Consider the following 22,166-nt stretch of genomic DNA (forward strand, 5'->3'; position numbering starts at 1 on the left):
TAGGAAAAAAAAAAAAACCTTTACAGAAATTGTATGCCCAACACCAAAGGAAAAAGATGAGCTAAATTTCTGACTCCAGCCATGAAGAGCTGCAGTCTCCACATAGCAGCAGGGGCTTTACCTTCAGGGGGCATTGAGAGAGCCTCGGATAACCAGGGTTCCTGTAGCGTTGTGCAGTTTATTTCGGGGGGCTGTCAGGCTTAATTAACTGATATTTATAAAGGGCTTTGAGGTCCTCAAGTGGGTGGAGAGGTAACTGAGAGACCAGTAAAGCAGGAACTGTGTTTTTTTTTTCCTGCTGCAGAGTTGTTGCACATTTATTATGAAAGATATTTTTTCTCTCTAAGCACTCTTCTTAAGTAACTTCCTTTTTCTATCCTACACATCCTGGCCTGAACCTTTGAATCCTGTGTGTGTTTAGAATCTGTTTGAAGCCTTTCACACAAGGGAATCTGTGAGTCCAAGTCCTGTTTTGTGGACTCTCCATTAGCACAGAAAGTGAAGTAATTTATTTTCTGAAGGCATAAGAATTTTGCGAGGACTTAAGTGGAGCCAGAATTTTGCCCAAGTTGAATGAGAGTTTCTTGCCTTCCTCTCCCACTCCAAAAAGCATACCTAATAGTCATTTAAAGGAGACATTCTTGTGGCTATAACAAGATGATTCTAAATAAACTAGAATTTACCAGTACTACTGGCTCTGTACTGAGAGAGCAGCATTTCACAGGTGCTATGTAGAGTTGTTATTGTTCCAGCCTGCACAGGAGTCTGTTCAGTTTTTCCATGTTCAGATAGGGTATGTCTTCCTTCACCTCAGTTTTCTCATTTTTAAAATAGACATTGTGCTTCATTACTTTACAGGAGAGCCGTGAATATTACTAGATGGGCACCTGAGAACTTTTTGATAGTTGGGTGGAGGATGTAGAAGAGGGAGGTGTTACTAGGTTGGGCTGATGCAGATGGCAGCCTGTGCAGACTTACTGTCTTTTAATCTTCAGAGACACAGCTTTCCATAGGACAGTCCTGAGGGTATCCAGACTGGCAGTGTGCTGGGCAGTGTACTATGCTTGATACCATGTTGCTGTTTTACTCCAGATGTCCAAGACCAGTGCTAACCTTGGCAACCTGCTGAACTTGAAGACAGAAGGAGAGGGCAGCCAAGCGGCAGCTGGGGAGCCAACACAATACTTGGGAAAGGCAGTGAAGGCACTTGTTCAGGAGAAACTCTCTGAGCCATGGAAGATGTACCTGCGCCGGTAAGAAAAGCATGGAACTGGGAATAGGAGACAAGGAAGTGATTTTTCTCTGCCAAGTGTCTGATTTGTGTAGTGCGCATTTGAATGCTGAGTTGTCTTGAATTCAAAGGCCTAATTCTGTGATAGGCCGATCACCTTCTGGAGGGCATTTAGTCCTCTCAGTCCTGACTGGCTGCAGTAGGTACTAAGATCCTACAAGCAATAACTGTGTAAGTACAATTATTTTGCAAAAGGAATTAGAGAGCCAGCTAGGAGCGCATATCTTCACATAGTGCTATCAGCATGCACTTTACCTCAGGCTTTTCTTCATTTCTCCAGTCTGCAAGTCCTGGGGACCTCCTGTGCGCTCTTCAGCACTGAACCGGTGTTAGACCGTCTTCAGTTACTACACACAGATCGCAGAAACCTTAAAATGCTTGCTGTGGAATTTTCTCTTTTCATAGGAGTAGGCTACAGAAACCAGACAGAGTACAAGGGGTATGGGAACTGGATGGTTTCTGCTGCAAGAACCGGTGTTTTTACTGTAGACAAGGAGGCTTGAAAAGAAAATGGAACAGATACAGAACTCACCCACACACAGGCACATGCACATACGTGCCCAGACAGACACATGCTTTGAGCGTACACAGATACACCCAGGCAGCCACACAGGGGTATGCGCTCTGACACAGATAGTTGCCTGCATGTGCCTGTGGACATTTTGTAAATCATAGACTTTGACAATGAAAAAGACTAGAAGGTCTTCTTGTCCATCTGCCCCTGGCCAATGCGAGAGCCTTCCCTGCAGGCTGTTTGCTAGCATTTTGTCCAGCCTAGTTTTAATTATGCCAAGCAGTGTGGCTGTTTTCTTGTCTCTGGGAGCATTATTCTACCCCATAATACATTTCACTGTCAGGATGTTGGGGCTTTTTTCCTGGTATACTCCCTGAATTTCACTTTCCGTAATTTCATTGCAGTACTCCAAATTACATGCTCTTGAACCACAGCAGATAATTCTGCTCCTCAGTTGGAGTTCACCCCCTTCAGATAGTCAGGGACCTCTAGTATATCACTTAACAAAGCTTATTTACTACTTTTAATCTGACTTTATAAATTAGTCCCTTCAGTCTACTGATTCTGTTGTTATTGTCGTTGTTCTTACTCCAAATGTATGCAGAATTGAACTGTCATTCCTTTGTCACCACTCTAGAGACGACAAGCTTCCTGCCCAATGTATGCAGCTTACAATTGTGCTGCCGTCTCTGCATCCATGTTGCATTTTACATATACATACATATATATATATGTATATGTATGTATGTATATGCTTACCATCCACTGTTAAACTGGATTGCTTGTAATGTTGCTCTCATGAGTTCTGTATGTGTAAAATACTCTCTTCTACCCCCAGATTTATTAGCTGTTTTCTTTTTTTTCCAAATATGAATCTGTCATTCTGAACCTTCCCACTTGCCTTGCAAGGCCCCCCTCTGTGTTATTTCTCTCCTCTTGCACTGGTGTTTCCAACTCCTCCCAGTGTAGTATCTTCTGTGAATTTCATTAACATGCTGTTTACTTCTTCTCCTAGATTACTAATGAAGATGTTAAATAAGCTCAGACCTAACCAAAGTCATCCTTGCAGCATTCATGAGATGCCTCCTCTCAGCTCAGTACATTGCTATTTGTCATTAGCCTTTGTTTACGGTCCTTCAGCCAGTTTTCAATCCATATAGTAGTATTCATATTCAAGTCAATTTGAATTAATTCTAAGCATATGCGAAACTGTATCAAAACGCTTTACTAAAATCCAAATATATTGCATCCCTTCATCCACTAATTTTGTAATTCTATCAAAAAAAGCAATTAAATTTGTCTGGCAAGATTTATTCTTTATATTCCTGATGCTGTTTATTGCTCATGGTTCCTTTATCCTCTAGATGTTTAATGATTTTCTCCTCCCTCTAAATATTTGTTCCATTACTTTATTGGAAAGAGAACTTAAGATTAGAGGTATGAAAATTGCCAAAGATCACTTGCCTCCTTTTTTGTCTTAAGGAATCATTACCTAGCTTAGTTTTGCCAGTTTCCTAGTACCTCCCTGATCTGTATGACATAAAAAAAAAAAAAAAATAGTAATGCAGTCAGGTTTTGTGTTAATTTCCATTGCACTTCAGGACACACATCATCCAGATGGGTTGATCTGTGTATAGTCACATTTTCTAACCAGTTTCTTTCTGCTGTTGTACGAGGTCTTTATTTCATCTCTAATTTTTTATTGTGTCTTCTGTCCAGAGCAGATCTCAGAGGGGCAGCCATTCTTGACTCATCACTTCCCTCTTGTTTTTATCCAGCCTTCTTTCTAAGTATAGTACCTCATGTCGCTGATAAAAACAAAAACTCTTTAGTTTGCATTAACTTGATTCTTATCTCTTCTCTTATCATAGCCTTACTTTCCTTTATCTTCTGTTTGTGAGCCTTAACTGACTGCATGTATTCTAGATCTGCTGGCCTTTCTCTTTTCCAGTACCAGATTTTTTTTCTTTTAACCTCAAATTGTTAAGAGGTCCCTCCTGGGACCACACAGGCTGGTGCTTGTTTCTTGCTTTCCTACTTGTCAGAGCAGCTGTAGTCTGTTGCACCTTAATTATGCAAGATTCCCTAGCCAGAGTGTTCTAAACCCTTCCTCCCACTGCTTTTTTACTTCATTTCTTGATACCCTATGATTCTGGAAATCCCTGGAATCCCATGCATTTGTGCTGTTGTTGCTAAGTATGGTGAATCTCAGCAGTGGCTGAAACCAGGCTTAGTTGGTTTTGGCTGCTTGACTGGTTCCTCTGAGATGACAAGAGGCACATCTTAGGCTGCTTTTCCTCTGGCTTCTGCATTGCAGCATTGGTTCTTCTGTACTTCTGTGCCTTTGCTTTTTTCTCTTTATGCATATTGTGTTGCTTTATAGGAGATACTGTGTCTCTCCCATGTATGTGGTATTTTGTGGTTTCAAGCAGAGGGCGAGAAATACAAAGGATCTGGAGTCCCTTGAACCACTAGAGTTCCTTCCTTTTTTTTGCTACTTCCAGTATATTCAAGCAGAAAAAACGGACCAGCAATGTTTCAGCAGTGTCCTGTTGGTCTGTATTTCCCTTGACTTACTAACCTTTACTTGCTCCTCAGAGCTCTAGTTTTTGTACATAGACACTCAAGGACACTGTGTTTTTCATAGTTTTGTTTCAGAGCAGATCTGAATTTTGCACCTACTGAAGTGAATGGTTGTTTCTTGGTCAGTTTCAACTAGAAAGAAATCAGGTTCTTGATCAGCATGTTCAGATCTGTGTAGCTTTATGCAGCAGTATTGTTTGGGCAGCCAGGACAGTTTCATGAGAAACCAGGCTGGAAGTAGAATAATTATAAAAAAAAAAAAAAAAAAAAAACCCAGAACATACTTGTCCTCCACCATTTCTTCTGGGGCCTTCTGTAAAATGTCTGCTTGTCTGTTTTGGTCAGGTTTGGTACCAAGGATTTCTGTGACGCACAGTGCGACTTTCTCCATAAGGTGCATTTCCATTGTGTTGTGGAAGAATGTGGTGCCCTCTTCAGCACCTTGGATGGAGCCATCAAGCACGCCAAGTAAGTGGGAGAGCATTAGTCTTGAGGAAACGCTAAAATACACATACTGCAGGAGACCTTACTGAGTGCGTAATTCTCTTTAAGAGTGGGACTGTATGCAGTCATGAGGCCAGCCACATGCATCTTGTGTAAATGCCTAGCTAAATTTTTTTGCAGAACACCATGTTCCTCTTTAATTTTGGTTGACAGTAAATGTGTTCAATATGTGACAGACTTGGCATGGTTGAGAGCTGGGCATTTGTGTTTTCACAAAGTGTGCAGAGTCCTTTTTAGGATTTAGTCTGGACTAAGTTGTTTTCAGACTGCTGCCATGTTCTTTTTGATGTTTAATCAATGGATTTATATAACAACGGTCAAGAGTTTGTCTAAATTGCACTGTTTTTGCAGTTTTCACTTCCGAACTGAGGGCGGAACTGTGAAAAGTAACTCCGAGTCTCCCTTCCCAACTACTGCTGAGACTAAGGTTTCATTAGCCCCAGCGTCACCATCTGCTACTTCCGTCACCATGGCAAGTGCTCCTGCCCTTGACGTGCCCGCCCCGAGCCCAGCTACTGTGCCCTCTGCCCCCACGTTGCTAGCTTGGAAGCAGCTAGCTTCGACCATACCCCAGATGCCTCAGATCCCAGCATCAGTGCCTAGCCTGGCAACTTCACCCTTGGCAACGACTTCCCTGGAGAATGCCAAGCCTCAGGTCAAACCCGGATTTCTTCAGTTTCAGGAGAAGTGAGTTGTTTCAAGATGCTGCTTGCCTCCTTGTCCTCTTCAGCCTTGTAGTCCCCCCGCATTTGCTCAGAGTTTATTGGTATACCTTTACCCACCCACTGAGAGGGGCTTCCTTGCAGAATGTACTCTGGTCTTTTATCTTGTAGAAGAGTTACTTTTAGAAAAACCAGGATTTTTTTCAGTATATCTGGGATTACTTTTAGATACAAGTTCGGAGGAGCAAGAAAGTTACCTGACATCTTACTGGAGCCTTTTATACCTCATGAGAGGTGAACAGAAATATATTTATCTTCGCAGTATTTGTGAGGTTAAAGGGTATGGAGACAGCATAGCATCTTCGAAGTTTTCAGTATGAAGCCTGACAGCGGTGTTCAGATCTTGCTTAAACCTGAGACTTACCATGATTTTTCTGTGCTCTCAAAAATCACTGGGCAACTGAGTGAGTGCTTGGTCATGCCAAAGGTGAGGTGTTACTGCAGCAAAGTCCACAGAACTAGCTAAGAGTAGATCTTTACAAATTGCTGAAAAGGAACCTTGCTGGATTTCTTCAGGATTGGCCCCAAATAAGATCTGCGGCTTTTTCATACAAATACCATCTGTAATTCAGTGTAATATAGCTTCATTTTTTTTCGGTGAAGACTGAGGAGGTCAGATGATAGCAGATGGGAAGCAAGGTGCTTTGTTTCAAATTTTTTTTTCACTTTGTGTGAAATTCTTTTAAAACATCTAAGTTATTTTAGAATGATGCTGTGATGATGTTTCCAGTATATAGATGGCTAGAACAAGGCACAGAAGATCTTTGGTTTGCATGAAGCCATGGGAGTTCAGGGTCAGGTTAGGCATTACACCTTACTTAGTTAATAAGGCGGTGGAGCATATCTTTCTGGGTCTGTATTTACAGGCATTTGCCTCCTTTCAGGTAAGTAAGTGTATTAAGTCCATAGCACGTATATGATTGAGTAGCATTGAGTACAGTGATCTGAAGCCAAGAGATCCACGTTCAGCTGTTTCTAATACTACCTCTATTTATCCAGTTAGAAATCTGTGGAGGGGGAAGGAAAGAGAATATCAAAACCGTTTTGCTGAATAAACATGCTGCCATACACAGAGTTTAACTAAGGGAAGCTCCCTTGCATTGTGCATGGCCAACAGTTTCATTTCAGATACACAAAAATTGCTAATCCATTGAGATAAATACAGGCAGAAGGGAAGACTCAGCGTTATTCAGAGCTGAAGAGCTCTCCAATTTGAAGTGCAGCCCTCAAAAGACTACAGATCCCACCATGCATTGCTGTATCTTAATAAATAACCTTAATAAGAAAGTGCACTGCTTGCTGGAATAGTAGTAGTGTCTGCCAGCATCAGTTCTACTAAAGAGGAAGGTGGCTGTGGGGAATCTGTAGGCCATGTTTGCAACAGAAGCTTTAGCTAGGCTCCCCTTGAATTAAATGTTGGCAAAGAAACAAATGTGTCAAATGAGTGAAGGTGATGATGATTAGATTTTGGATGTATTCCAGTGATCCCTGCCTGGCAACGGACTGCAAGTATGCCAACAAATTCCACTTCCACTGTCTCTTTGGGAACTGCAAGTATGTGTGCAAAACCTCGGGCAAAGCAGAATCCCACTGCCTGGACCACATCAACCCCAACAACAATTTGGTGAATGTGCGAGACCAGTTTGCTTACTATTCACTGCAGTGTCTCTGTCCAAACCAGGTAAGAGCAAGTCAAGAAGCTATCAGACTATCCTGAGTATGTGTGCTGGAGAAGACAAATAGGAAATAACAAGTGGACTGTTACTGGAAGCAAGACTGAGTTTGTCTCTGGTTTAACTACTGAACCATGGAGAGTTCTCAGTTACTTAGTCTAGTAAAACATTTGGTTTGCATCAAATTGAAAAGCGCACTGCTTTACGTTTGTATGACTTACTTAGATGAACTGGACAAGGAAACTAGAGTGAGCTAAGAGACATGAGGAAATATCTATGATGAATGTAAGGGAAAGCCACATGTTAGGGGGTAGTGATGGAATCTTCACTGTGGTTTAGGGTAGTTCAGTGCAGAATAGAGCAATATGGAATACACGACAGAGCAATACAGAATACAAAGCAGGGAACAGATTTGCATTGTGCCTTGTGGAAGATGGAACGGATGTGATCTAGAATACCAGTTCGGGCCTACCATCTCATTGGTTCAGAGAAAAAGCATTAGGAGCAGGCAAATGAGACTGCCTTTATTTTAGATGCAGTTAATATAACCTACTTGTTTGCACCCCTCTAGCACTGTGAATTCAGGATGCGAGGACATTACCATTGTCTTCGTCCTGGCTGCTATTTTGTGACTAACATTACCACCAAGCTGCCCTGGCATGTGAAAAAACACGAGAAGGCAGAGAGAAGAGCAGCCAATGGCTTCAAGTACTTCACCAAGCGAGAAGAGTGTGGCAGACTCGGTGAGTTTTCTCCCCCTCACCCATCTCATCTAGTCTTTCCTATCTCCAGACTGAGAATGCCATTAGTTAGTCTACTAGTTAGGGTAAAAATGTATTTTGCTCATTAAAGCACAAAGCAAGAAATAAAAGAAGACAAAAATCTGTTGCTGATCTGAGATGAAGCATAAGGGTTCGTGTTTTCCCATACAGGTCCAAGCTAAGTGGACAGAACCTGTAACAGTTTCATGTATGTATTCGTTGGAAGATAAAACTTCTTTGTGTTTTCTTTTTGATCTAATTGTCAAAGGCCTTTTGTACTTTGCAGTCTTCTGTGCCTACTGCTTGTCTTGGGCAGAGGTGAAGGGTGCTTGTAGGAGTAAGAAGAGTGTAAGCGAAATGTCAGTTCTGATGAATCTCTTCCTTTTGTTTAAGGAGAAGTCCTGCTGCATCATTTTCCAGTAGCTGTTCTGCCTCATTCCAGACAGCTTTAAATGAAACCTTTTTTTGTTGTCGTTGTTGTTTGGTAGGTGTTGCCAGGGCTGCGTATTGAAAGTCCAAGGGTAAATATTCTGTCTGGAGATACAGGTATAGGAAAGGGTGCTCAGTAAACTTCTCCTTTCTCTTCCTACTCCAGTCTCCACAGCCAATTCTCAGCAGCAGGGAATCACAGGACCAGAGAAATACAGCATCATTCCTTTATGCCAGCCTCCTGCCAGAACGCGGCTCAAGGAAATATCTAGGATGTGGCACAGCACTCGGACTAGGGCATGCCCATTGGCCAAAACTATCAGCTGCACTGCAGTACTTAATTAAATCCAAGGGCCTCTCATGTAACGCTGGAAAAGCAGCTGCATAACGGAAAGTAGAATGAATTTCTACTAGGGGGGTCCCTAAAGCTAACCCTGTCAGAGTGCCATCCTGAACTGCCTGGAATTCACTAACCCTTTTAGTTGTGTTTTGGCTCAACTTCATCGCAGACCCAGTCTTTCCCGAGTCTGTCTACCCTGGCTTAAAGTTACAACAAAACGGTTCAGAAAAATACTGCTTTCCTTTTTGTCCATACTGTCCCTTTCCCTGGATGCTGGTATGTGTTTTTTTTTTTTTCCTAGAATTACATGGAAACAATTATCCACAATAACCAGAGCTGAACTTTCCTCTTACTCTTTGAATACATAAAGAATTTATACCCAAATGGTAAACTGCTTGTGGTAGCCAAGGCAATCATTGTCAACACTCCACAGTTAGTCCTTACCTAGGTCTCATTTACACGTCAGTAGATTCAGTGCAGTTGCTGTTATTTACTCAAGTTTTGGTGTTTCAGGTGATAGCAGGGCCTAGACAAAGCAGGACAATGATATATGACACCCAGCCTACACTGCTGCCGTAGCAACGGGCAAGCCTTCACCTGCCCTTTGCTGATACTGTTTCAGTCCCGCCAGCACTGTTTGTTCTCCAGCCCAAAGAACAGCACACCGTGATGGGGAGGGCAAACGAGGTGGGGCTGTGGGGAAGTGGAATACCTAAACAAACATACACTTGGCATGCACATAAAACACTCTCACTGAGCTAACGATGGGCTGGCCAATTCAGGAGCTGTTTGGCAGCAAGATATCTACAGAGTGTGCGTGTGTCAGCAGTGTGTGTGTTTGGGGAGTGGAGGGAGTATATGTATCCAGCAGGATGTACATATGCCTGTAGCTTGGGCTTGCCATGCATTAAATGTACATTTAGCTAGGGCTGTGTATTTACTCGTGTAGATAGAGACAAGCATGACAGGCTGGTGTAGTTAGATATGTTTGTGTAGGTGTCTATGGTTATACCAACATGTAAGTGCATGTCTGGTTTTCTGTACATCTTTGTTCTTTGGGTTAAGGATGTGTATAGTAGGTGCAGAAGCGCTGGTCTGTTTCAGGGTGTTGAGAGTTTGTGTGCATATATATATATATATATGTATGTACATATATATATATATATATATGTATGTGCATGTGTGTATAAATAAAAAAGTAATGTGTATAAATAGAAGGGTTTTTATGTGCACGCACACATTTATACGTAGAGATAGATGGATATGTGTGTGTGGAGATCAGTAAAAACTGGGCTTGTCTGCTGCTCTGTACCTACATATACATGAGGATATTTACAGAGGGTGATGGAGACTAGATACAGCAGGACTGTTCATATAGTTGTGTTTTAACTACAGTAAGCTGCCATTTATCAGATATGGAATGTAGTTTCTTTAAGATTGTCTGATAACAAAGGTGCAAACTCCTGGTATGTATGGCAGTAGCCACAAGGAACAGAATGTGTCAAGTGCCGTATGCCAGAATTGTTTGTTGTTTTTAGCTGCCCATATTACACAACAAATTTGGAGTGGCAATAAGCACTTCCTGGCTCCTTTCTATCTGAATGGAAAGTATAAACCATCCAGCTATAGAGCTTTTAAGAAATTGTTCTTCTGTTCCTAAGAGTATAGTTGAAGGGGGAAAAAAAAGAAAAAAGAAAAGAAAAAAAAAAAAGCTAGTTGGAGCTCAGGCCTACTTTTTGAATCCACATGCACTGCAGTCCTTTCTTGCAGTTTCTCAGCAGATGAAAGATTACAGTTTTCACCCAGGACTGTTCCTGAAGAACGCACGACCACTGAAACCCTCCAGCCCACCAGAAATGAAATGTAGCAGCAGCCCTGCCCTGTCTCCAAGGCATCTCCCCTACTTTCATGTACTACGTAAATTGGTTTTATGTTTGCAGGTTGCAAATATAACCAGGTGAACAGTCACTTCCACTGCATTCGAGAGGGCTGCCAGTTCTCTTTCCTGCTCAAGCACCAAATGACATCCCATGCCAGGAAGCACATGAGAAGGATGCTGGGGAAGAACTTTGACCGTGTTCCGACTCAGGTGACTCACTGGTTAAGTTGTAGATTTGCATGTAGTGTTTGTTCTTCTGGTTGCTTACTGCAGAACAGCATTAGTGCCGAAAAACTCGCACCCAACCTCTTGAGAATATATCTGCATTGCAGCTGGGATGTGCAAGTTCACCTGAGTTAGCTTTAGCTAGTTTGGCTTCCATTATACTAGAAAAGATGATGAAACAGACATCAAAGCATTACTTAGTCTGAACAGCCTTTCCCAGTGAGTTGTAGAGAAAAATATGTGAGAGGGCTAACACTGTACAACATTAACAACCTGCACTCCCTCCCTGCTCTCTCAGTATACACAAATTGGCTTATTAAAATGCTTAGTCTTTGGAAGAAATTATCATTTTGGTTAAAGTAAACATACTGTGTTGCAAATGTAGAATTATTTGCTGCTACCACCTAGAAGGGGAGAAATACCAGTCTAAAAATTTCTCTCCCCATAACTGATTTGGAGTTGAGATAAGTTGGGACTTCCCTTATCCTCTCTCAGAAAGCAGCAGGGCTGCACAGTTACTTTCTTCTAACATAACTGAGAGCAACTGGCAGATTAGGTTTGGCCCTGTTCTGTGAGCAAATTGAAGAGTCTCAACTGCAGCACAGTGCTGCTGCTCAGAATGGTAACAGTCCTGTAACCTCCTGTTTTTTCTTGTTCCTTAGTTTCTTTCCCATTGACCTGGGATGTGAAACAAGCTAGCTTTATTTAAACCCCTGTGGCTGGTCTGGCCCTAGGGACATCTTTTGGTATATGAAAAACCAAAGCTGCAAAAGTAAGAAAGATGGGAATCTCCTTTCATTCTACCATATGGGAGTGGGAGGTCCCTGCTGGTCATCAAGTACATTAAATAAGTTAACTGTTCCAGTTCACTGCTGTTGGATTTAATGAGTTCGCTGTGTGACATGCCAAGGAATTGGTATTACTGTTATAGTAGCTTATTGCTCCTTATATGAAAAGATTAGGTAGAAGACTCAAACTTAGGAGAGAGAAAACAAGTAAGTTTGCCTCCACTATACTGCTTTTGTAACTGTTTCAGATCTCTAGTACATGCTGCGCTGAAAACATGAGTTTTGACCTCCATCTCCTTCACTAGCCAGCCTGTGTCACTTTAGTAGGGGAGAGGTAGTCACCATTCACAAAGGAATCCTGGGAGCAAACAGTGCTAGTCTGCATCTGTTGCTGTACTTAGCCTATGCAGCAGTCCAGCAAATAACAAAAAGAGGCTGAAAGCATAAGTAAGTAATACCAAGTGGCAAAGCTAAGTTGCTAAATACTAAGTTGCTGTGTTTAGAAGTACTAAGTCCAGTTCTCGCACCTTGGTGGTCAGTAAGCACTTAATGGTGCGCTTATGTATAAATTTGTTCTTGGTACTTACCCATGTGAGTACCCAAAGGAGATCATGCTGTGCCAGACCCCAGCAGCTGCGTATGTATAGAGCGTATCAGGATTTACACAGAAGAGCACGGGTTTCAGGCTACGTTCCTCTGTTGCGATGGATTGGCTTGCAGGCACTAGGGCAGTCATGCCAGTAGTCATATTCCCAGGCTCTACATGCAGCAGGACCTACACAGTAAAGCAGTAATGCCAAGATTAACACCTCCTGCTTTTGAATGCATCAGAATCCACACACCAGGATATTGGTGCCAAGATTAACACTCCCAACCTCTGAATGCATCACAATTCACATACCAGGATGCATGTGCCAAGATTAACACTGCGAGCTCCCAGTGAAGCAGGATTCATGCTCCCAGCCTCAGTGCCATAGGTTCCACTTGCAGACATGTTCCAGCTATCCCCCAAGAACAGAGGCAGAGAGGAAAACGTGCAGACAGATGGTTTTGGTTTGGCATCTTGCTTTTGGTGTGAAAGTCCCCATTCTGTTTTCTTGCTGCAGGTTATTGGCCACACTCCAAGAAATGAAAATCTCCCCCATGTTGGCAGCATGGCACCCAGCCCAGCTTCATCAGGAACCCCAGCTTCCTTTCAGGGACCCCAGAGCATGATGGACACTGAAACAGATGAGTACATGGATTATACTGGTTGTAGCCCTGGGGGGATCTCCTCTGAATCTTCCAATATGGACCGCAGCTGCTCCAGCACTCCAGTGGGCAATGAAAGTACATCAGCAGGTAATACAGAACAGAGGGGAAGTGGATTATCAGTCATGTGCTCTCTTGAGAGATAAACTCATAAAGAAAGGCTAAAGGAAACGGCACCTTAAAATGTAAACTGCCCATTCAGCTTCAGATAAAGCAGTGCCTTCTGCTAACCCGGTTCCCAGCCATCATTTTCAATAAGAGCTCCATCTAAATGTATATCTCAAGCATCCATGAAGTAATAGCATATCTTTCTTTTTCTCCCTGAAGAGAGGTTTTTATCCCATATCTTGATGCTGGGTTATTCAAACAGATCCAATCTTAAAAAAAAAAAAAAAAAAAAAAAAAAAAAAAAAAGTTGTGGAGCTTTTTTGTCCCTGGCATTTTCCCTGATATCCTTTTGCATTTCTTTGTGCTGCATCTGAAGTCAGGCATTTTCCTATACTCTTGAGGTTCAGAAAGACTGTACAGTAGCAAATGTTATATGGGGGGAGGTGGGGGGGGAACTACCACATCTTCAGAAAGCAACATGTAAAAGCTCACTGACCTCCTTTCCTCATACAAAAGACTCAAGCCTCTTGTGCCACTTTGTGCAGTGTTGCACAGAGGAGAGCTCCACCATCCTCCTCTTTCTGGAAGTAAGAATCTGTCATCGTTTCCTGTTTGCAGGACCACTGGATAGCCATCTCCCACTGCCCTGTGTTACAGTTACCTTCTCAGGAGCCAGATATCCATTATGAATTCTGTATCATCCAGTGGTGACCCAAGGATCTCTTAGCTGTCCTTCCCAGGACAAGGTGTTGCATTCTAGAAAGGCTGCCTCAGTGTGTTTGCTTTAATTTCAGATACATTTTCCTACTTTTCCTTCCCACACCAAATAGATAAATGATACCATATAACACATCTTAAGCAACCTTCCTGTGAACACTGCTGGGTCCTGATAGTGGTTCCCATGTGGTATCCTAGCTCCTCCAGAGAGTTTTTGGTGGGACAGCAGTTCCTGGGACTCTCTCCACTATCAGCACACCATCCACACACCTCCGTGTAGCAAACGGTCTCATGTGTCCAGTGTGCCAGACCACCTTCACAGCAATTGGTTGGTATAAGCTGGCACCATATCAATGAACAAGGACCAAAAAAGCAAGAATTTCTGCTTGAAAGACTGTAGTGCTTCCCTCATGCCACTAAGGCCACTCCTTACTTTCTGCAGAGATACCTCTCCTCTTCCTGATGCTGTCAGTTCCTCACCTTCCATTTCCTCTCTGTTACAATTCTGTTTCATACATTTGTGAATGTATTTTCCATTTTCATCATATTGCTTCCGCTCTTGGGTTCTCATTTCAGTTCTTTTGTTTTTCTTTTTTGTTTGTTGTTTTTTTTCCCTTTTTTTCTTCTTTATTTTTTCTCTCCACATTCTCCAGGCTGCCTGGTTCCTTCTGCTGCTGCTGCCGATGATGCTACCCACAATGCACCACAACCTCAGCCACCACCTCTGCCTCCATCTTTCTCACAAGCCCTGCTTAGGTCTCCTCTTCCCACCCTTCCCTATCTTTTCTCTCCATCTTGTCTCCCATACTCTCTGCTCAGTGCCACTCTTGGATCCAGCAGGGGCATTGTCATGCCTGCCGCCAGCAGCTCTGGGTTTTCGCCCATCATTGCCACTCCAACTCCAGTAAAAAGTGACGTTCCCTTAGTGCAGGATGCAGCAGGTAACAGTTCTTCTTTGCTTTCTCTCTTAGTGTTCCTTGCCCATCTCCTCCCCTACTCACCCTGCCCGTGTTTTTCTCTGCTCCTTGGATTTCCTTCGGGCCAGTTAAAAAAAAAAAAAAAAAAAAAAAAAAAAAGAAAGAAAGAAAAAAGAAAAAAAAAAGAAAAAAAGTAGTATGTCACTGTCTCATTCAGATTTATCCAAGGTGCTCCATGCCTACTCCATTTGATTGCAGACACAGTGACACCACACTGTAACCATAGCTAAGGAAGGTAACAAAAAGCATAGCAAATCATTGTGAAAAGTCAGATACATGCAAGTAATTTCCTTTTGATCCCAAACTGACAAAAAAAAACCTAAAAATCTGTAGCTAAAACTCACTTTTAGTCTCTTTGTAATAGTGAGGTGGGCACAAAGCAAACTCTTGACCAGGTAGTATTAATGGGACTTGGCCTTCTGGTTTAGATCTTCTAGGCTACCAAGCTCAGTGCTTAGCACAGTCTGCTGCACACATCTTGGCAGGCAAACGGCTGACAGCGTACCCGGTTCCAGGCTTGCTATAGGTACTTTCAGCTTCATTGCTTCCTATTGCTATATAAAGCCGTAAAAATCAGGGCTGCTTTTCCCAGCACAAGTAACAGAGACAGAGAAGTCCATTCAGTGTCATTGTGATGACATCATCAGACATCTCAGGCTGTTGCTCACACTCACTGTTACTTGCATCTGCTTGTACAGCTGCAGCAAATACATCTAGATTTTTAGTGTTAAGCTGCCATGTTTCCCATGTGTGACTTAAGATCAGAGATGTCTCAGGCAGGGGATTCTCATTCCAGTTCAGAATGGGTTTGAGGGTGTGTCTCAGTTTTGGCCTCTTTCTCCAACTCCCAGCTGTTTTCTGGTTAATTAATAGCATATTTATGCTTAAAGTTCACATTTTGGAGGATTTGGGCAGCCCAGAAATGTCCCACTCATTCTTCCTGCCAGTTTCAGCGTATGCATGTGTACTAATGCACAGACCAAGGTGAATGGTGATGACTTGGCTAGAGGACCAGCTCTACTTGGATGTTCAGAGGTATTGTCGTAGGACTTGGCAGGAGAAAGACCCTTCCTCTCTCCAGAGGAGCACGTTCCAGTGAACAAAATACGACATAAAAAAATTAAGCTTTGTTTTGTTTTGCTTTTAAACTGATTTGCATGCAGCCTGAAATACCTTACGTTAGTGCTGTGCTTCCCTCTAATTATTGTTGTTATTTCTTAGGTCTCCTTTCTTTTGCCTTTAGGTTTTAAAATAGTTTCCTGAGTTTTCACGTCATTATCAGTTAACAGGACAGGCTTAAGGCATGCACTTACCATTGAGATTTGCTTGGGATTAAATCTCTTTAGGTTTGTAACGTTCAGCTGGTGGTTAAGGACTGAGCATTGTCTAGTGTCTAGAGGAAGAGAGAGAGAATCAGGTTGTCGTCTTTTCTTTTTCATACCTTGCTCTGAAACTCTTGCCTCTATGAGAAAACTGTTTAACAAAACTTTTAAGCAGGTGTATTTGAACTGTTGTAAAAGCTAGTAGATACTCTGTTACAGTTTAAAACAGTTTAATTCCACTTACTCCTCAGATATTTTGTCCAGAGTCTTGTCCCTAAGATGTTGTTCCCATAATAATGTAGACATGATCTGCATTCATGGTGACACTAAGAGACTTGATGGTCTTGATGTAATAATTTTCTTTCTAAAGGAGGAATAAGGAATTGGTCTAAATAGCAGGCACCAATGCGCTCGTCACTTGGAAGCACAGAACTAGATTTTAAAATACAAGATGTGGGGGGAGCAGATAGTAATTGGTCACAGATACTATAGCTAAGAGCTTGCTAATTTGAAGTCTACAGTGATAGAAAGTTACTTTTTCCTTGAGGGCAGGTTAAATTTAACCAGCCTTAACATGCTGTTTCCACCAGCTGCATGTCAGTAAGATGGTCTCACCATGGATGCCCAAGCTGGCTTCCTTATTTGCAGTCTGAGCCAAAGTGCTATGTAACAAACGGGTGTGGAAATTTTTTTGCCCTTTGCTCATTCTGCAATCTGTGAAGCCCCATGAACCAAATGGGGAGTTTAAGTTGCTGCTACCCATTCCATAGACTTAGGTCTTTTAGTACAGTGTCAGTTCAATTTTTGAAGGCTTCTTTGGGTAATCACCACCTTCTCTTAAAAGGTTGACGTTTGAAGGGCCAGATAGGGCAAAACTAGCATCCATCACTTTTAATACCTGCTTATCAGCCAGAAAAAATAATTCTACAACATTCAAACAAACAAATGACTGCTTCACTCTCCTAGACAAGGATGCAAGCTAGTCTGGATGCTCAGGCCCCAGGCACTACATGTCACAAATCATGCCTCCTTTTAACAGGATGGCAGTTCCAGCATGAAGATGAAAAAACAAACATTCCTCCACCCCCCAAAAAATGTTTTAGTTACAAACTATAATTTCCAGTTACACTTACAGTTTTGCACTTGGTGAGAAATTCTTCTTGCCTCCAACCTTCTCTGTGTTGCATGTTGATACTGGAGGTTGTGGTTTGATTCTGGAAACAGCAAGCAGAGAAGAAAAAAAAGTTAATAGATACAGTGGGGTCAAGTCCTTGATTCAGCTTGATCCTAGGGGATGTGAGCACTAGTTGGATTATGCTGGTCCCAAAAGGAAAACTGGAAGATAGATGAGGGCTCTTTATTTACTAGGGGTATCATGTGATTTTTGAGACCCAAGGGAAAACTCTAAAACTGTATCTTCTCTAAGAGTTTGCTGGCTAGTGATGATGAGAATTAGCCCCATTGAACATCTGTCCATCTGTCTGTCTAAGTGCACTCATTGTAATACGTAGGCTCATTACAGTGAGGGATGTTCCAGTCTCCTGGCCAAAGTCCATCCTATTTCTGTAAATCCCTCCCTCACACTTTAAATCACACATGGGATCTTCCTTTCCTTCTTGCCTGTGCATGGCAGTTGTAGTGTATTACTTGTCCAGCTTATGAAGAGTGTGGAGAGGGGAAATTAGTACACATGTACAGATTTTAGAATACTTAAACGTGTTTGACACTTTTATCCCAATAAAGCTGTAGTAAAACACCTCAGGCCTTGCTTTAGAACAGGCCAGCTCCTCTGTGCTGAGAGTAGGGGTAGAGATGATAAATAGAAAAGGCTGCGAGACTTGCAAAACACAGAAGTAACAATTCCTATTTGGACAATATAAGTATACAAGACTTAAAGGCAAGGTGAAGTGTGCTCCAAGTTGAGGATGTGATGTGCAGCAGGCACCAGCCAGCACACGATCCCAGAGTTCAGGCTTACTGGGAACTTGAGAGATGAGCTGTGGGGTTGGAACAGTTGCAGCATTGTGTACAGGGCTTGCCGGGATGTTTAGAGGAGATAAACAGCAACCTATCTATCAGATAGTCAGCAATACCACTCTCCCTTTTTCTCCTCAGGGAATACCATCACTATGCCAACTGCCTCAGGGGCCAAAAAGCGTTTCTGGATTATTGAGGACATGTCCCCATTCGGCAAGCGCCGTAAGACTGCCTCCTCGCGTAAGATGTTGGATGAGGGGATGATGCTGGAGGGATTTCGCCGTTATGATCTCTACGAGGACTGCAAGGACTCCAGCTGTCAGTTTTCTCTCAAGGTTACCCACTACCACTGCACACGGGAGAATTGTGGCTACAAGTTCTGCGGCCGTACCCACATGTACAAGCACGCCCAGCACCATGACCGTGTTGACAACCTGGTACTGGATGATTTCAAACGCTTCAAGTCTTCACTGAGTTGCAACTTCCCAGACTGTCAGTTCTCTGGCAATAGCACACACTTCCACTGTCTGCGTTGTGGCTTCCGCTGCACTGACAGCACCAAGGTGACAGCCCACCGTAAGCATCATGGCAAGCAGGACGTCATCAGTGCTGCTGGCTTCTGCCAGTTCAGCTCAAGCGTGGACTGTGAGGTGCCTGACTGCAAGTACAAACTCAAGTGCTCCCACTTCCATTGCACCTACCCTGGTTGCAAACACACAGTGGTGGGAATGTCTCAGATGGACTCACATAAGCGCAAACATGAGAAGCAGGAGCGGGGGGAGCTTCCTGCCATCTCTCCTGGTCCTGAGGGCCTTGCCCACTCCACTCTTGAATATGACATCCAGAACTCTTCCATCAGCCTGGACAGTTCCCTCAACCTCAGCACTGACAACAACAGCTCCCTCTTCTTCCTGCAAAATGCGGCTGGCGTGGGCCTCAATGATTCCCTGGACCTCAGCAAGAAGCCGTCGGAAGTCGCTGAAGGTCCATCACCAAGCAGAGCTGGGGCTGCTTCTCAGGAGAGGGGAGCAGTAGCATCTGGCTCCGGTGATGTGGAGGATGAGGATGACTCTTCCCAAGAGGATGAGGAGGATGAGGAGGAGGAGATGAATGAAGAGGAGGAGGAGGAAGAGGAGGAGGAGGAAGAGGATGATGATGAGGATGACGAAGAGGAAGACCTGAACACAGATTCTGAAGAATCGCTGCCTGACCCGGAGGGCCTGGCCACTAAAGAAGATGGGGAAACAGAGGAAGCTGCTTCTTCCACAGACCATGGCGATGCTTCCAGGTCACAGGGCGAGCAAGCCCTGGCCCTTACTCCAGCCCCTGTTCCTACTTCAGCTCCGGCTGCTGCCCCAGCCTCTACCCTTGCTCCAGCAACTTCTCCTTAACCTTAGTGACAATAGCAGCAGTGGTTTGGTTTTGCTCTTACACAGAACTACTAAGAGGATCCCACATGAGACAAGAACAAAGATTGGGATGGCAAGTGAAAAAAAAAAAAAAAACTCCGTGCCACATGAGAGAGAGGAAGAAAGGAAACTCATGCTTCACAGGCCCCATAAGAGAGACAGGTTTGCAGCAGAACTGGTGCTGCATCGCTTCATTTTGCAGAACACAGAAAATAAGGGCAGGATGCAGCAAAAACAAATACCCTTTTCTACAGACATGAACCTTGAGGGTGCTAGCTGCTTTTCCTTGCCCCTGTATGGTGCGTGGGGCCTGCATCCATCTGGGGACCCTTCATTATGGGTGGGGTTCTAGCCCCTCATTTTCCTTTCTGTTTTTTTTCCATGTTTTCAGTTGTACAATATTAATAATAAGCTCCACTTCTTGGAGGGGGGTGGGTGGGAACAACAGGTAATGAATTTTAGAAATATATATTTGTGTGTGTGTCTCTCTCTCTCTCTATATATATATATAATGTACACACACACACACACATATATAACGTGCAAGGAATGGTGTCACAAGGACAACTAGCTCAGCTTTTGCCAGTGGGAAGGAGGGGCTGAGGGGTGTGCTTGCTCATGCTCTCTCTCTCTCTTTCTCCCTCTCTCTCTCTTCTTTCTCCAGCATTAAATGAATGGCATCAGACAGCAAGGGTGGGAGTGGGTATTTATTGTCACATAAATAAGGACGCATTAATGAATGAGCAGGGGTGGGAATGGGACACTCCTCTGTTCTTCCAGATCCTTTTTACTATTAATGATAATAATTTTGAATGCTATTTATATTGTGAAACTTTCTCTGTCTAGTGCTGTTAGGGCACCTTTCCCCATCCCTACTCTGCCTGTAGGGATTTAGCTGAAGTAAGTGGGAGAGGGCACAGCAGGCAGTTAAGGGTCTGTCACACTGGAGAACTGGGGTTAATCTCCCATCCAGTTCCATCTCATCCCAACCCCTAGGTGCTTCTCCTCTGTTGAAGGCGAGGCTTTTTTTTTTTGTGGTGCTTCAGTATCCCCATCTCAGGAGGACTCAGTCGAGTCAGGCGGTTGCGCGCTGACACTCTGTGCCATGGTGTAGCACAAGGAACACCATGCTTACACAGGTGCGTCCGAGCCCTTAAAGCAGCCTTGTAAATACTACTTGCTCTCTGACCCAGGCTGTCTTACAGTGACAGGTATCCCCCTCCCAGCCTTTCACTGAGGAGAGGCAAGTCTGTGCGCCAGCCAGCACCTCTGGTGATTTCTGGGAGAGGAGGAAGGCACCACTGCAAGGGAGGAGACAGCAGGGCCCAGTTCAAGGAACTCAAGAGCTCACAGCTGGATTCCCTGCTCAGACTGGGGGGGGGGGGGGCGACGCAGGGGTGTTCCTTTGCTCAGCACCATGTGGGAGGACTGTTCTGTGGCACTTGCAGAGCTGTTGGCCTAGTCGTGGTTATCACAGCCACAGTACATGAGCCTGCTGCCACCTGTGCGGCACAGAGAACTCAAACATTTGTGGGGGGGCAGCTGTGGCCAGAATGTAGCCCAGCTTAATAAATGCATTTCTGGGTCCACGCTTACAAATTTTGCCATGCTGGACTAATAGCCTGGGCACAGCATGGGCAAATGCAACTACTCTGCATTTAGCCCTCCAGTACCTTGGGCTTTCCCCTGGTTACAAGCGCCCCTGCACTCTTCCTAGCCCTGCCTGGGAAGGCACGCAGCAGGAGGCTGCCCAGGACCTGACAGCTGGGACAGTGGCTGTTGACCAAAATCCTCACCTGAGTCCAAGAAAGAGGGTTTGGCTAAAATATACATGGGCTCCAGAACAGCTAGCAATATGAATTAATTCTGACAGTAGTGATTTCAGTGCCAGCTTGCAAGTATACCAGCCTACCAGAAGGCTCCTTGTGTCTGAGGCTTGTCACATGCATCTCTGCCCCTTTGCTTTTTAAATTCTAATTATTTTTTCTGACATCATGCAGGCACCCCCCACACACACACACACACTTCTGCGCTAAGGAAGCCCCGTAATTTGTTTTCAACCTAAACAGATACTAAGGCTTCAAGGAGTTTAGGTTCTTTCATGCTACCCTCCTCCCCAAAAAAGAACAGGTGCAGGTCATGTCTGATTTATAAACAAGCAAGCAACTCAGCCATGTAAGTAAGTAAGTGTGGCAAGAGAATTTTCAGACAATTTTTCAAAAGGAAAGGCAAAAAAAATGAAAAAGTTGTACAGTATTTTTTCCTGTAAAGATTATTATATATAGAACAAAAGAGAAAATGCCAGGGGGATTTGGGGGGGGGGGGGTCACCTGCCTTCTGGATAGCCCTTAGATATGGTTAATTGTGTGCAATTTTTTTTTTTAATTTAGTGTGTGTGTGTAGGGGGTTGGCAGGGGAAGGGTGGGGGGGGCCTTAACCCTGGTTTGAGGCTGACTTCACTCCTAGCACTGACTGGAGCTGCACGATTCCGAATTTTAACTTGAATTTTATAGAGGAGATGAAACAAATGAAAGCAAAACAAATTTTGTTATTACTAGCTTGTAGTTTATTTAATACTTTGGAGTTCTTTTCCTCTATCAGTTATTTGTGTGGCTTTTATTTTTCATAAGGTTTCATTTTTTTGTTTTGTTTGGTTATCCTCTGCCCTCAGCTGCGTGATTTCTAGCACACCACAC

At 43.6% G+C, this 22,166-nt stretch overlaps 1 protein-coding gene and 1 long non-coding RNA gene across 6 annotated transcripts in view; one reads left to right on the plus strand and one right to left on the minus strand.

Annotated features, from left to right (window-relative positions):
- Positions 1–19,894, plus strand: part of CASZ1 (castor zinc finger 1) — a 187,432-nt gene extending 167,538 nt beyond the window's left edge. For 4 of the 5 annotated variants that reach the window (XM_062593431.1, XM_062593430.1, XM_062593429.1 and 1 more), the window contains 9 exons: positions 1,093–1,253; positions 4,734–4,856; positions 5,244–5,579; positions 7,097–7,295; positions 7,859–8,030; positions 10,758–10,906; positions 12,816–13,050; positions 14,439–14,726; positions 18,200–19,894. In XM_062593431.1, the coding sequence (XP_062449415.1) occupies positions 1,093–1,253; positions 4,734–4,856; positions 5,244–5,579; positions 7,097–7,295; positions 7,859–8,030; positions 10,758–10,906; positions 12,816–13,050; positions 14,439–14,726; positions 18,200–19,452 (2,916 nt within the window). In that variant the 3' untranslated portion in view covers positions 19,453–19,894. The remainder of the gene's footprint in view (positions 1–1,092; positions 1,254–4,733; positions 4,857–5,243; positions 5,580–7,096; positions 7,296–7,858; positions 8,031–10,757; positions 10,907–12,815; positions 13,051–14,438; positions 14,727–18,199) is intronic. The other variant, XM_062593433.1, reaches the window with a different exon arrangement.
- Positions 12,720–17,296, minus strand: LOC134150003 (uncharacterized). Its single transcript, XR_009960561.1, has 4 exons — positions 17,218–17,296; positions 16,329–16,448; positions 16,076–16,155; positions 12,720–12,930 (listed from the first exon to the last, which is right to left on the minus strand). It is a non-coding gene; the product is annotated as an uncharacterized LOC134150003 (long non-coding RNA).
- Positions 19,895–22,166: the final 2,272 nt, after the last annotated feature.

The sequence above is a fragment of the Rhea pennata genome, chromosome 22, assembly GCF_028389875.1.
Source record: "Rhea pennata isolate bPtePen1 chromosome 22, bPtePen1.pri, whole genome shotgun sequence".
Lineage (NCBI taxonomy): Eukaryota > Metazoa > Chordata > Aves > Rheiformes > Rheidae > Rhea > Rhea pennata.